The 15,360-nt window shown below is 46.3% G+C and overlaps 1 protein-coding gene across 1 annotated transcript in view; it reads right to left on the reverse strand.

Moving 5' to 3' along the window:
- alk (ALK receptor tyrosine kinase) overlaps positions 1 to 15,360 on the reverse strand; it is a 212,506-nt gene that overhangs the window by 5,706 nt on the left and 191,440 nt on the right. Inside the window, exons 13-25 of the mRNA XM_072698713.1 lie at positions 14,924 to 15,071; positions 14,274 to 14,396; positions 14,044 to 14,185; positions 12,765 to 12,935; positions 12,563 to 12,661; positions 5,554 to 5,709; positions 4,152 to 4,250; positions 3,381 to 3,567; positions 2,728 to 2,818; positions 2,416 to 2,480; positions 1,799 to 1,928; positions 1,612 to 1,709; positions 727 to 819 (exon numbers count right to left, since the gene is read on the reverse strand). Of these exons, the coding sequence (XP_072554814.1) occupies positions 727 to 819; positions 1,612 to 1,709; positions 1,799 to 1,928; positions 2,416 to 2,480; positions 2,728 to 2,818; positions 3,381 to 3,567; positions 4,152 to 4,250; positions 5,554 to 5,709; positions 12,563 to 12,661; positions 12,765 to 12,935; positions 14,044 to 14,185; positions 14,274 to 14,396; positions 14,924 to 15,071 (1,602 nt within the window). The remainder of the gene's footprint in view (positions 1 to 726; positions 820 to 1,611; positions 1,710 to 1,798; positions 1,929 to 2,415; positions 2,481 to 2,727; positions 2,819 to 3,380; positions 3,568 to 4,151; positions 4,251 to 5,553; positions 5,710 to 12,562; positions 12,662 to 12,764; positions 12,936 to 14,043; positions 14,186 to 14,273; positions 14,397 to 14,923; positions 15,072 to 15,360) is intronic.

The raw sequence follows: 15,360 nt of genomic DNA on the forward strand, positions 1-15,360 counted from the left end.
ACTTACATGTAAGGCACTGAAATGAAGGATAGGCCACAGGAAACACAGGAGTGGCAGACAAAGAGAGGATCAGACACTGAACTAAGGGTTAAGGAAATTGTTATAGGGTTAGATCCCACAGTATTGTGCTCTGAACCATACTGTAATGGGGATAATGTCATTAAAGGAGTTAATTAATTCATTAAATAATGTTCACGCTGTACGTCCTCTTCAAGAAAATCAAGTGTCCATCAAGCAGCTGTGAGATTTATGGTCAGGTGAGGACACAGTCAGACAGAATTATTCTTTGTCCCGCATGAATAGTCGGCAGTGTCTGGCTCCGATGGCTGGGACAGAGGGTCAGAGTGCGTCACACATCACGAGGAACGTGACGGAAAACACGCCAGGGCAAGAAGCCTCTAGAGCACTCTCAGCATGAGACAGGAAATCAGCTCCGGCAATTAAAAGCCGCTCTTATTGTATTAATCCCTGAGGAATTGTGCAATTCGAATGCCTTCCAATCTTGTGCCACATTATTCTTTTTTTTTTTTTTTTACAGATATTTCAGGAAATTGGCAGATGTTGCAGTTTGTTTCAAATGTTGATGGTTAGTTGTGGCCTCTGGGTACCCAGATGCATACAGGTGTTTGAAGAACACAGCAGTAAAGTGTGGGATGCAGTGAAAGGTCCCTGTCAGACTCACAGCCCAGTTCCTCATCGACAGTGATCCCACGCCACCATGCATACCTGTATATATCTCTGGCCATCCCAAAGTCTCCGATCTTGGCCACTCTTCCCGGCCCTTTGCACGTCAGCAGGCAGTTACGGGCCGCTATATCCCTGTAGGACGGCAGGAAAAACCCGACTTAAACGCTGACAGCTGTCTGCCACAAAGAGGACCCCGATGAATTTCTGCGGGCTTGGAGAGTTGGCTGGCGCAACCTCGGAAGCCATCATCCCGGAGGCGGCCCTGAAGGGGCTGTCCATAAAGCGGAGAAGGCCCAAGGACGTGAACAGATACTTCATGCAGATTGGGCTGAGCGTAGAAAAGCATCCCCCCGCTGCCCGCCTGGAACCATTAGGCGGATTGATGATTTTATTGCACATGTTTCTGAAATGAGGCTTAATTGTCCTCATTTGTCATGGGGGGGCCTGTAGGATTTGAAGTTCAGGAGTGGAAACTTTAGCTGCAGGTACTGAGATTGGGAGTGGGGGGGGGGGGCAGCATCAGGCCCGTACAGCAGAGGTGTCCTATCGAGCCAGATCCTTAACCTCCTGAAAAATGCCCCAGGGGTCCTGGGTGGGTGGCCGACTAAGCTTCACACTCACCTTTATATGTGTTTGTGTCTTTAAAAAGGAGAGCATGATGGGATACATGGGGGAAAGCACATTGCAATATATCTGTTCTTGTACAAACGCAAATAAAGCTTAATTTCTTTTCATTTCATTGAAACGCTTAAGAGCTTTGAATGTATTTCTCTGCAAAAGCTAGGTTTACATTACACTCTCTTAAAATGTGAACAATCTCCAGTCCCTGGTCATAAACACTCATTCAGCATAATGAAATTGGACTATATTTGAGTGGTTGTTGAGTTTCATCTAATGCAATGTTCTTTTAGAACGTGGGTGTACCTGTGGATGAACTGGTTCTCCTCCAAGTACTGGCAGCCCCGAGCTATGTCTCGGGCCACGTTCAGCAGGTCCACCATGTTCAGGCTGGAGGGCTGGTCCTGTGTGTCGAGGCCAGATGTTAGGCCGCTTAGATGAGGTCGGCTGGCCACAAGAGCTACGCTTAGGTCTGTGTCGGGGCGGGACTTACCACTCTTGGTCGGGTCTCTCTGAGGAAGCTCTTTAGGTCTCCTCCTGCCATGAGCTCCAGCAGAATGAAACGCGGCAGGGCTTGCAGACTGACGCCAATGCAGCACACGATGTTCTGGTGGTTGAACTTACTGTTGGAGGTAAATCGGTTTAGCCCAAGGGTGCCTGAACCGTCAATTGTGGCGTATTTACAGGTCGATTGCGAGATGATTAATGGGTAATGCTTTATTTCACTGGTGGCCAACTGGTCGATTGCAATCGGCAAAATGTACTAAGGGGGACCACCAACCCCTGGACTGTCAAAATATATTGACGGCCCCCAACCCAATGATGGTGTAACATACCATCGTGATCCGGTAGCCCATCAGAGTATTTTCTTTGTAAAGGTAAAGTAAAAATTTCTAAAACCAAGGACCCTTGAATGAAAGTAACTAAGGACTAGCTACTAATGTTTTATGTTAATAAAATCTCAAGATCAGTTTAAAATATGCTCTATGGCGCCTCCTGTTGTAAAGCAAATGGCTCACTTTAGATGACAGGACAGTCTACTCTACACCATTATGTGTGGATCTGCTTATGTATTTAGATGTAGGACGGTGTAATGAGCATGTAACTCACCTGATGATCAGAGCCTCCATGAGGAAGTCTAACTCGTCCTGCTCAGAGCAAACCTCAGGAAGGGTCTAATGAAGGCACAGGGGATTGTGGGAACATACTCAGTGGTGGATGGTAAGTATCCATCACTGGCACATTACACTCTTTCCAACAGAGTATGGATGCCAGCTATGAACAAGGCGATTTAACTGAGAATTATTAAGCCCGGCCAGATTTATGGTTGTTTTCACAACAGCTGGCGTGCCATTTTCGGAAACCAATGATAAAAACATTCATGAAACCCTTAGGAAACGCCCGGGGGGGGGGCTTCCTTACCTTTACGGCCACCTGCATTGGGCTTGGCTCTCCAGGTATCCCTACTGCAAGACCCTCATACACCTCTCCAAACGCACCGTGGCCCAAACCCCTGTACGCACACACATGTGTGGGGGAAAAGCAGCTTTGTTATCTACTGTTTTGTACAGCCTTCGGTAGAACTAAAAATCCTGGTTAACGGGCTAATTTATGGCCCCACCCCTGACATGAACTAAGTGTCCACACACAGCTATGAAGGTTTGGGGTCAGAATGTGGGTGGTCTCAAGGGGTCTGGCTCATGGGTGTTTTAGAGAGATAACCAGTGAAGCAGTAGATGAGGTGGGTCCAACCTATCAGATGTCTTGGTCCTAAGTCTTGGTCTCTCCAAACCAATCATTGTTATATCTGCTCTCAGAACTTTTTTGTGTAAGTAGAACTCCCACTAGCGTGGCTCTGCCTGTAAGCGGAAGGTCGCCAGCTCAAATCTAAGGGTTGGAAGAGTGATTTCACTATTGGGCCAATGAGCAAGGTCCTTAACTGTCTGTCTCTAGCTTCTTGCAAAACTGCACATCACTTTGGATATACAGTAAGTGCCTGCTAAATAAAATAAAACATAAATAGTTTCCAGGAATCTGAGAGATCCCCAATGGCTGAGCTCTAACGGATGAGCCACCTGGTGAGCGAGATGTTGCGGCGTGGAATCTCCTTCAGGTCGTTGACGGATGCCGTCTTGCCAGCGAAACAGTAGTTGGGGTTGTAGTCGGTCATGATGGTGGAGGCCCTCAGCTTGCTGAGTTTGCAGTCGGGACTCTGCAGCTCCAGCTGGATGGACTGCAGCTCTGTATGCTTGCGTCTGTACACTGGCGACACGCACATGTGAATTCGATCAGATTATGGGGGGGGAGCTGGGGGGGGGGAGCTCCGGAGCCAAGGAAGGTGCCCTGACCTCGGCTGTAAACACCCAGGTTTAGATATCGGCGTATTTATTTATCAAACTTTAATGGACGAGCACTGTCACACAGCCGTTAACTAGCAATCCATCTTCGGAGGGTTTCATTCATTACCGGTGCTGGCACAAGCCAGCCGCTGTAAATCAGAGCCGTGCGGTGTGTGGGTGAGGGTGATAAGGCCCTGCGGCCAGCCCCCAGCGCCTGAACGGGGGCACGCCGCCCTTTGCATGTCTTTCTGCATGTATTCGTGCTTTCTCTGCCTGTTTTGCTTGTCTCCAGTGGTTGTACATGGGGGCGGGGCCACAGGGACATTGACCCAAGCTGAAGGCTGATTGGTCCCTGGAGTGACCCCTCCCCTGTCACTCACCAATTCAAAACATATCATTGGCTAATAAGGTTCACCCCTCTGTATGAATTACAGTATGACCTCTCCTCAAACAATTCTCCTGGGGTACCCAGGAGCATGTTTGCGAGTGCGTGCGCAGGAAACTCACTGATCATGACGCCTGATACAGCCAGAAGCAGGGCAGCGATGAGGGCAGAGGTGCCCACCGAGAGCCCCAGGGCCAGCTGGGGGTGCAGCACTGAATTATCTGAGGAATAAGAGGAGGTAGAGCGGAGGGGGGGGGCATCAGTGCAAGGAAGACGTCTACAGAATACAAAGCCCTAATGCATCACCTCGCTAACCCACACAGGACCCTACAGGGCAGGAAATACAAACACGCTCGTCTGAAACACTGACACGGGAAAGAAGCCGTGCCCCCCCAGCCCGGGCGGGAATCTTAATTAAAATCTTTTTGTCCCCCCCCCCCCCACATTATATTCATAATTATTTTTATTGATGATGTTACAAGCACTGCAAAACACCACCATTTGTTTATTGAGCGATTTAATTACGGATTCTCAGAGTGGCCAAGAGTTGCAGGGATGAAAGAGGGAGCCATGAAAAGTCAATCATAAATCTCTCTGGCAGGATCTCTGTGTTCCTCAGCGGGAACGTCTCTCAGGCACGGCCACGACAGTTTTATAAGCTCTCTGGCTGCACCAGTCATGGTAGCACATAAATATAAATTGAGTTATTAGCCCATTAATGACCAAATGCTGATTAAGAGCACAGTGTACCTTAATTAGACAATCTTACTGTCATCTTTTATTCTTCAAAACAACCACACTGAGCATGTGACTTTGCAATAGATGAGATAGTATAACTACACCAAGTGCTCCGGAATAGGTTTATAGCCCGTAGGGCAGCGTGGCTACAGGGTGCTGGGCCCGAAAGCCAGAGGTCGAAGGATCAAGAACCGTCCTCTGCTAAAGGGTCGCGGTTGGACGTCCCTCTAAATTTCATTTGAGATTTTCCCCCTGGGATCAGTGAAGTCCATCTAATGTAGCTAAAAACATTAATACAGCAGGACCTATGCAGCAGCTACTTATACAACGTTGTAGGTCTTAAAAACCCAGGTAAGGATCAGGTTAAATCAGGGGTGTCCAACGCCAGTCCTGGAGGGCCGGAGTCCTTTCTGCTTATCTAACGCCTTCTGCTGGCCCAGACGCACTACATTTATAAGCAGGATTCAATATAGTCAAGGCCACACAGCTCTTGAGCTGAATCATTTGTGGGGGAACAGGGAAAGAACTAAGCTACACAGGGCTCCGGCCCCCCAGGACCGCAGTTTGACATCCCTGGGTTAAATCATTTAAGTAATGTACCCATATGTTATTTGGATGTATATGCATTGTGATAATTCACTGTTGCTTACTTATTCATGCTGGGTCCCTGATCTGGTTCAGCTTATACATCAGATCTGCTCACATCCTACCTTTCTGACCCAACATCTGCACCAGGAACAGCCCTGAATGACCATCACCACAAAAGGTTCCCGGGTCCCAGGCTACCTGTGGTGTTGACACAGGACACCCCGTCAGCGGCCAGCTCAAGGTCCTCCTCGCAGAAGCACACGACATCATCGCCGCTCTCATGGCAATCGCCGGTCTCGCAGTGGCTACAGTTCAGCACGGGCGAGATAACGACCTCCCCGTGACCCTCGATCCCTGATGGACGCCAAAACAAGAAGGAGACTGGGTCAGCTGATCGACCACCTGCTGCTGTTTGAGAAACCTGTTTAAAAATGTGGACAGACGAGGGGTCTCATTTATCAAAGTGTCCATAGAACAAGTCCTAAATGTCTGCATGCCAATCGGCAGTAAGCACAGGCAAATCGGTATTTATCACTCGTGCATATGAACAGCCAGAAGAAGTGAACGTTGATAAATCTCACGCATTCTAAACGTGTTTGCGCGTGCACGGCAAGATAAAAAAAAATTTAACGCCCCCACGGGACCATATATGGGCATATAACTTACACATTAACACATGACGAACCGCACAACAGGAGAAGGTGCTGGAGAAATGGAAATAGTTAAGAGACATACACTTATGTCCTTATTCATGTTTGTAATGTATTTCATAATATATGCTTGTATTGTTAATTTGCAACTGTGTTTTGTTATTACAAAATAAACTATGCACTCGTAGTCTCTGGGATAGGCTCCGGACCGACCTTGAATAGGATAAGCAGTTACAGGAAATAGATGGATGGATGGATGGATCAAGAAAAATAATATTTAAAAAAATCAACATTAAGAGGGGGGAAAGCAGAACTTCACCTATAATGGAGGTGGAAGTATTGCTATGTAATAGAAGAAAAAAAAGCAATAGGTACTATTTGGCAACTTTACCAGCGGGCTGTCAAAGAAAGAGAGGGACCCAGCATGGGGACAGGTGACATGCAGTTAATGCTGCGTCACCTGTAATGAAAACGGCAGCAGATGTAAGGAAGAAGTGGGTTTATCTGAAAATGACCACCACCGATCGCTGCCTGCAGATCCCATGTCCGTGCCGCAGGGGGTGGCCCAATCCCCTTGTCACCTCTGCATGGTAAAATAGCTGCCATTATAAGCAAAATGTCCCTAACAGGACCCATTCCAGATGGAGACACTGACAGAGCCGCTCCGTCGCCCATGGATGAGGCCGGGCTAACAGAAGCAGGTAAGAGGCTTCTGTGTTTTAACAGGCTGCAGCAATATAGTGTGTTTACAGTGCTACGGTTGTTCTCTGCTGCGAGGGGTTTGTGCGTACGCATAGTCGGAAGTATTCATAAATATACAGTGGTACCTCAGTTCGCGAACTCATTAGAACTCGAATTTCTTAAAAGTCGAACCAACCAGTTCGAAAAAAATTACCTAGTACTCGATCTGAATCTCAGAAGTCAAACCGTAAACGCCGACCCAAGATAACTTGTATGCGCGGGGAAATGAGTCTCCCACGTCTCTCAGCGGAAACAAAGGGTAAAGCTTCAGTCTCAGCCTCCCATTTGCTGTGAGAGCATCCTGCATGTTTACACTAGCTGAATATATATAAATAAATACATTTAGACAATGATAGACAGTAACAGTAATTATCCTTATGGGTTCGAGTGCATCGTCGGCGACCGCAGCATACTTTTCGCGTCTATTTAACTTTATATCTCGCTGAAATCTTTATGTAGAATCATGAAAAAAAAAACGCTGGTTAAATCTGTAATCTGTCTTCTTTTTCTATTGTTGGAAGTATTAAAGATTTTTAAATTAGGTTAAATCGGCAAAAAGTAAACCATGTCACCTTACTTTAATTGTTTTATCTGCATCCTGGGGCGTGTAGTACCGCTGTCACCCGAAGATCGCTATTCACATTCTAAATAGCCGCATTAGCGCGTATTCAAATCGCATTAGCACGGTAATCAGATGAACAACGCAGCGGTGAAACGCGATCCAGATACATCCCCGTCAGCGCCATAAAAGGGGGGGGGGGGGAACGTGGCCAGGTGTCAATGGCTCATTCATACACATGACAGTTGCTACATATTCAATGAAAGGAGCCAGAAATAGTGACATGAGTTAGCTTTTTCTTATTTATTTATCCAACCGAACGTTGTAACTACACCATTTAGTTACCTTCATGTAGCCAAGACTTTGGTGATCAGATATCTGGGATCAAAACAAACTGCCAGCATTGCTTATTATGTACTTATAATGTTTCTGCAAGTGTTCCAAACTGCATTTTGCAATGTCTATACTTTGATGTCAAATTACAAGCTTAACAAATCTGACATATTTACAAAATACATTAAAATAAAGAGGAGTGTAATGGCAAAACAAATATATAAGCAATTATTTGCCATGAATTACGTTTATGATATTTGAAGAAATGTGTGATCATGCCCCAGTCAGAGAAAGTGTGTTTCCTACCCCTAGACCCCAGAGGGTTAAATAATACATTTTAAAATAAATATTTCTTATTAATTATTTTAATATTAATAAACCATGAATACATTTAATTATAATGATATTGTCGAGCCGAGCGGGGACGGAACGGAGACAAAGGCGCACACGTCAGGGTATCGGGGAATACTGGGGGGTATTCCACGAAGCAGGATTAAGGGAAAGTCTGACTTATTTCGACAAGTCAGTCTTACTTAAGTGAGAGTTCCGTTCCATCAACGTGTCTTAGATGAATTCCCGCTGAATTACCATGGTAATTTATACCTGTGAACAAGCCTGCTCCGGACCAGGCTAACTGTCTCGCTTAGTTTATAGTGATGGCTGATTCGTGAACGAATCGTTCTTTTTAACTCGGTTTTTTTAGTGAACGGGTTGAACCGATTCGTAAGTCTGAACGAATCGGTTTTTTAAATTATTTTAAAACGTTTTTAAAACTGATCTTTGGCTATTCAACATCCAAAAGCATCCCCCGCAAGTTCGGATTTATTTTTCATGTTCCGTCTGCGCTTGTCTTATCACTTTTAAGTTTATTCTTATGTTCGTCACTTTTGCGTTTGTAGATTTCCGTCTGGTGCCGAGAACACCCGAACGGCTGAGTACCTGGGGCCTCATGTATAAACGGTGCTTACGCACAAAAATGTTGCGCACGCCCGTTTCCACGCTCACGTCGAGATGTATAAAAACTAAACTTGGCCTACCGCCACGCACATTCTCACGGCAACCCTAGACAAGGCGTACGCAAGTTTCTGCTCGATTTGGCAAAATGGAGGCACCTACTGGCAAAAGAGTGCTACTGCAGTTTCACTGTGTCACACTCGCATTCATGACGCGGTCTGCATGAAATACACCGAAATTAATTGGCCATCGGTCACCTGATCGTAATCAATCTGTGACAATAAAACGGTGCAGGGAAAGACAAAAAATATTCCAATCATGGCTGCTCTTGCATTGTTAGAGGACATAGCAAATGGAAGAGTCAGAAGAGAGCGCATATTCAGGGATCACAGTGATTTCTTGGCTCATGATGATGACTGGTTACTAAGTCGATTCAGATTTCCAAGAGCTATCCTCTTGGAGCTGTGTGCTGAACTGGAGCCAGCTTTACGGAGGAAGACTGCAAGAAATTGCGCCTTACCGGTACCTGTACAAGTTCTCTCCAGCCTCGGATTTTTAGCCACAGGTGCTTTTCAGCGTGAACTTGCGGACCGATCAGGCATTTCTCAGTCATCACTGAGTCGTGCCATGCCAGCTGTATGGGATGGCATAATCCGCTTTTTTTTCCAAGTCGATTTTAATGTCCGACCACTTCTTTTTAATTTTGGCCACCGTGCCATTTTCAGAACCAACACTTTTAACTGTGCCACTCCGTCAACTTTCGTTTATTGCTGATGCCACTTATACCACCAAATAATATCACTTTTCTTTTCTCGATTTCTGTTAACATGACCTCCACTTCGCACTCACTGAAATACTTCTTTTTCCCACGTGGTTTATTCATTGTTGTTTAAGAAAAACATAGAACAAAGCGGGCATTTATACAGATTTACATATGCAAATATTCATAATTATGGGCGGGTCGGGGGGGTGGCTGTGGGCTCGTTCACGTACGTTAAATTTCACGCTCATTGGGATTTATAAAGGGAATGTGCGTAGATCTGTGCTTACGCACAGTTTTATGCATCTGGATTTTTTCTTGCTTACGCACATTCCTAGTTTTGTCCGTACGCCTTGTTTTAGTGTGAATTCTACGCTCGTCGTTATACATGAGGCCCCTGGTCTCTAACTCGCTGACTCCAAAAAACCCGAGAGCCTGTTCGATGAACAAACCGAAACTTATGGGTTTTCGGGCACTCGATCGGTCGGTGAATCAAACGAACGGTTCGCGAACCGATCCCAAGAGACCTCGCGGCATTTACTGCGGAAATGCAGTTATGCTGTTAAAAGGAATAAAATAAACGCAGCTCTTCATCATTTATCACAACAGTAAATTATTGCATTTCTGTATAATAAAACTATATGTCTTTCATCAAAGAACAAACTAAGATATTTATTAACTTTGACGTTTACACAACAATGTATGCAAGTTTACTTATGCTCATTGTATGGGTAGCCTATGTGTGTTGTATTGGTAATATATGGTCATATGGTCAGGCGCAAAAAAAGACTGAAAAAATAATTAATCATAGAATCGGTTTTAGAATCGATTCATTACAACGGACAGTTCGAAAGAATCGAATTAGTTAATTGAGCCGAACTTCCCATCACTATTAGTTTAGCGTTGTCTCAAAGAACGTCCGACGTGTGGGAACAGATTCCCAAATGATCGTTCCCTCGGACGAAATTCCGCGATCTTACTACTCATGTCATGTAATCTGTTGAATTATGTGTCCTCATCTGACATAATATTTGACATTATCTGATTGAATTATTTTGTTAATACGTAAGGTGTACCAAAATTACATGATTTTGTTTGAGTTAGCGGGAGACTGAGTCTTGTACATACGTAGGCCTATATAAAAATGGAACCCAGTAGTCAGTGGCGTGAGTAAAAGCAAGACGAGAAAGCAAAGAATAAAAACCATCTTTTCGGAAGTAACCCTCTGCGTTATACTTCCACAATATGGCGAACAGAGCTGAGATTGCTACATAATCAATATAATAAAGCCTATAAAATCACGTCTTAGCATTCCAATTAATTCCAAAATAAATACAGTAAAATCCCGTTATAGTGGACTCGCTTATAACGGAATATCATCTGTAACGGACGAGGTCCGCTGGTCCCGGCTGTGCGCCTTTAAGAACATGCAGAAAAAGCATCGGATATAGCGGACGGTCATATAAAAGAATTTCGCTTATAAAGGACAGACAATTTGGTCCCCAGGACCGCTTTTAGCTGTAGTTTTGTTCGGCAATAACGGACATGCAGTTCCGCCTACAAGGCGCCTGGCGTGCCGGTGATATTCAGAGCAGATACGTACGTAGTCGGTATTAATAGTCACGCATCTGCTTAGGTAAAGTTGGATTACTACATGTACAAAATAATAATACTGTATATACCCCAAGTGTGTCTGCTGGGGTGTGGAATGAGTAAATGGGGTCCTGCAGTTGTGTTCTGGGCATACAGCAACTCTGGATATAACGGACTGTTTTGCCAGGTCCCTTGAAGTCCGTTATAACGGTATTTTACTATAAAATAAAAGCGTACGCATATTACAAATGTCAAACATGAAATGCAATGACTGAAATTTGAAAAAAATCCGTTAAAATAATATGAACAGGAAGATTTTTATATTTTGTTTAGTCACTGTAATTTGAAAGTTTATTACTAAAATAGCAAAGACAAGATACGGTTATTTGTGCAAAACATTTCACACGGATGTGATTGAAAGTATTTTACGGAGATCAAATAATATACAGTAATAATGACACGTGAACTCAACCCAGAAGGTTTTTCGTTGGCTACAGAGATCGAACCAGCAACTGTCGCGTTATAAGGCGACAGCATACACAATTGTACCACTGTGCCACTGTACTAAGCGCTTGTAACATTTACGTAACTTATGCATTTAGTCTGTCTGCAATTCATTGCCAAGTCAACTCCCTGACTGTTTATGGCCACAGTATTGCCTTTTTTTAACGACTACATCTTTGTATTTTTCATACAGCTTCATCAGCAGCGTTTGTTCTGCGGCAGAAAGAAACACCGCTCTTGTTTTACAGGCTTTCCGACACATTTGGTTGATCTATTGTTCATCCATTCATTCATTTGGGCTTCTTAAATATTGCGGGTGTGCGCACTAAACAAGACTATACAAGTTTGACTTGAATGAGCCTTGATTAGTTAAAGCTGGAACGACATGAGACTAAGTTTATAGATGGAGCGAGGTTGAGTCTGACTTTTTCTGGAAAGTCTGCCTTTCTTTAGCTACTTTCATGGAATCCCCCCCTGGGTTTAATTATAAGTAAGGCAGGCAAAATGCAGATGGACAACACAATAACTGGACTGGGGAAACAAACTGGAACGCGGACTAAATAGAGGACTAATGACAACAACCAGAAACAGCTGATCACACGGGGATTCCACGCGGGGTTAACGAGGGGGCGTGGCACATGGCCAATGGGGCAGAACACATTGTTTTTTTGTTTTTTTTTATTTTACACATTGTTTGGATACATTTATTTTCTTACTTTACAAATTACTGTTTTGATAAATGTGCTTAGATGTGTTTAGTACAGTATATGCTCTTCTTGTTTTATCCGGTTCATTTTGTGTTTAAATGCTAAAAAAAAACATATTTAGGTGTAATTTTTTTGGGGCCGGGAACCAATTAATTGGTCTTCCATTATTTCTTATGGGGAAAATTCCATCAGAACCTGAACTTTTTAGGATTCGATCTGTTCTGAAAGGATTAAGTTCTGAGGCACCACTGTACGCGCATTCCTATGGGAGAAATTGATGAATGCCATTCTATGCAAAAAATGTGCGTACGCACGGTTTACACAAAAATTCCGCGTGTTTGTACACGGAGTTGATAAACGAGACCCCAGGACTAACAAGGCAGAATGAGACGGAACAGCATGATACCTTTCAGAGGCTCGATGAAGGTCTCTCCGATGGGACTGACAAAAGATGAGCCATCCTTCCCGTCGTGGCTCGGGTTGTCGTCCTGAGCGGTGCCGCCTCCTGCACCACGACGGTGAGGAACGCGCGGATTAGGGGAAAGAGCACGGACGGAGAGCGGCTAGACAGGCGTGTCCCTAAGTACATGTCTCTGTATTTGACCTACCTCTGTAGCCCCCTCCTCCTCCACCAGAGGAGCAGGCTCCACCCCCTCCTCCGAAGCCCCCTCGTGTCTGCCAGCCAAACCGACAGGACGTGCCCCCCTGGCCCCCCAACAGGAGAGGCCTACCACCCTGTGTCGCCACTGGCATACTGTCATTCCAGCCCCCACCGCCACCTGCAACACAATGTCCAACACGTAAGGCCCATGGGGACTGAGCCCAGTCACCCCAACATATCCACACCTTTGCAGGCAGTGAGGGACCCCGGCCAAAGGATTTGTTTTCTGACATTTTTGTCTTCATTTGATATTTTCTTTATACTTAAAAATATATAACATAAACCATATTTTTTGCTTCATAGTAAAAAGTACTTTTAAGGCTGAAATGTTGAGGAGGATGCTGTAAAATATGACTTTAATCAGGTAGAACTTTCAGACAGATGCAAAAAAAAAAAAAGCAAAGGTGCCCCAGAAGTGGGGTGACAAGAAGCCCAGAGATCACAGCCAGGCGGGGTCTCCCTCTGCGGGCGGCAGGAGTGAGACGAGCGACACACTGAAGCTTCCTTCTGGATCCCTGCCAGCTCCCCTCCTTCAATCATGCAAATGTTCAATTAATCTTTTCAGCCTGCTGCCTAATTTCCCCGCATGTCGTGTCGCTGACTCCGGTGAGGGGACAGGTGACCCGGTGAGTCGGCTCCGCAGCCACGGAGGAGGCCGGCGCTGCTCTCTAATCAGATGCCAGGGGGCGCCGCTCTTCACGTCGAGAATGCTCCACTTGAGCTGCGGTGCCCTAGTGCGGGCAAGGGGCAGTTAAAAGGGCATTTCTGCTGCGAGAGGCCTCTGCAGGTGATGAATAAAGACACTGTACGCCATGCCGGCGTCTCCCTGCTGGGGCAAAGCGCCGCGCTACGATGCGCGAGGTCGCTCCAGACGCGGGCCTCGGACACGCTGACACCGAGGACAGCCGTACGGGGTCGATGGCCGGCATGTCTTGCGACTCCGATCCGACGTTACGGAACAGAGACAGAGCCATGGATGCCCAGTGAAGAAGAGGCCGTAATTGGACTCGGCTGCATCCTGATGGAGCGTGCCTGGCGTGAGCGCGGAAGGGAGTGGCACCTTCCCAGTCGCAGCCCATTATCCTGCCCAGTAACTGTACCATTCAAGTCTGCTCCAAAACATGGGAGGGACACGTGCATCAAGGATCAAATTACTGTAGGTACGATTTTCAGGGACAGCCTAAGATAGGGACGGAGGATTGTAGCGCTCTGTGGTACGCGCATACCTGCGGCTCCTGAGCGTCCATTGAGCCCGAATACACTGGGGTCTATGTCCAGCAGCTCCTCCTGGCTCTCTGATTGGCTGCTGTAGCCACGCCCCCCACCGCCAGCCGCTATGAGCAGGGGCACTGGAACCCCTTTTTTCATCTGCAAACATGAGTGATGTCAGCCTCAGAAGATCCAGTCACTGTCATGTACGGTCAGCCTCAGTCTACCCCTACCTAGGAAGTCCCACCTTAAAAATGTACGTGGCTCCGCCTCCACCTCCTCCGCCTCCACCTCCTGGCAGTTTTGCTCTGGTCTTGCTATCGATGGGCAATGTCTGCTCTAAACACACCCTGTTGAGCGTGTGGTTGGACTGCAAGAGAAGACAGAAGGATAAATTATTTAATGGACGACTTCTGTGATTCCCCTGCCATGTGACAATTGTAGAGATGCATAATTAAAACAAAAGGCTTATGGAGAATGGGGTCAGAAACACTGAGGACCTGAAGACTTGGGCCAAGATAAGGAGAGATGCTCGGAAGCCAAGTCCTAAATCAGCTCTAGCCATTGGAAGCTGATGAGGGTGCTGGGGGAGGTCGATAAATCAGACTGCAGTCACGTCTGGGGCTGCCGGCTCGGCGAAGCCCAATTTCACAGAGAATTATCCTCCTGTCGTTACCCTCCAGCAGTCTGCAAGGTTGGTCGGGGACAGATTGGGCACTAGCCGAACCCTGCGCTCCTCCCAAAGAGGAGACATTAAACACACATTCCAGCCTCGGACGTTTAATGTGGCCTCATCTTCCCATGGCGATTACCCAGATGAGATAACACGGAGCTTCCGATTCTGCACCCGTGCCTGCATGCTCGCGGCAGAGGGGTCCATGAGGAAGGGGTACCCACGTTCGGACAGGCGTCCTCCCCCTGCTGTCCCACCAGGATGTAGAGCAGCTGGTCCTGCTGCAGATGGAAGTCTGCGGTGACGTAGACCCCGTGCGACCTGGCTGTGGTCACCACACTGCGGCCACCCGCGGCCCCGTAGCCCGTGATCCTGCGGGTGATGGATGCAGACTCTCTCTAAATGTTCTGGCCCCTCTCAGCAAAACAGCGGGTGTTTCTCAATAAGCATACTCGACTATACTTGTTCCCGTTTTACTTCATCTTCCATTGCTGAACACCAGTTCCAAGAACACAAATACACAAAGACGGTAAAAATCCCCAGACGTCATTCTTCCCCTGCCCCAAATATGTAGGATACATCAGTTGCATCCCTGCCAAATGAGACCAATCCCATGATTCATTGCATCCCAAGTTCATTCTTGGAAGGCATGTTATCAAGA

Source organism: Paramormyrops kingsleyae, chromosome 14, assembly GCF_048594095.1.
Source record: "Paramormyrops kingsleyae isolate MSU_618 chromosome 14, PKINGS_0.4, whole genome shotgun sequence".
In the NCBI taxonomy this organism is placed as follows: Eukaryota; Metazoa; Chordata; class Actinopteri; order Osteoglossiformes; family Mormyridae; genus Paramormyrops; species Paramormyrops kingsleyae.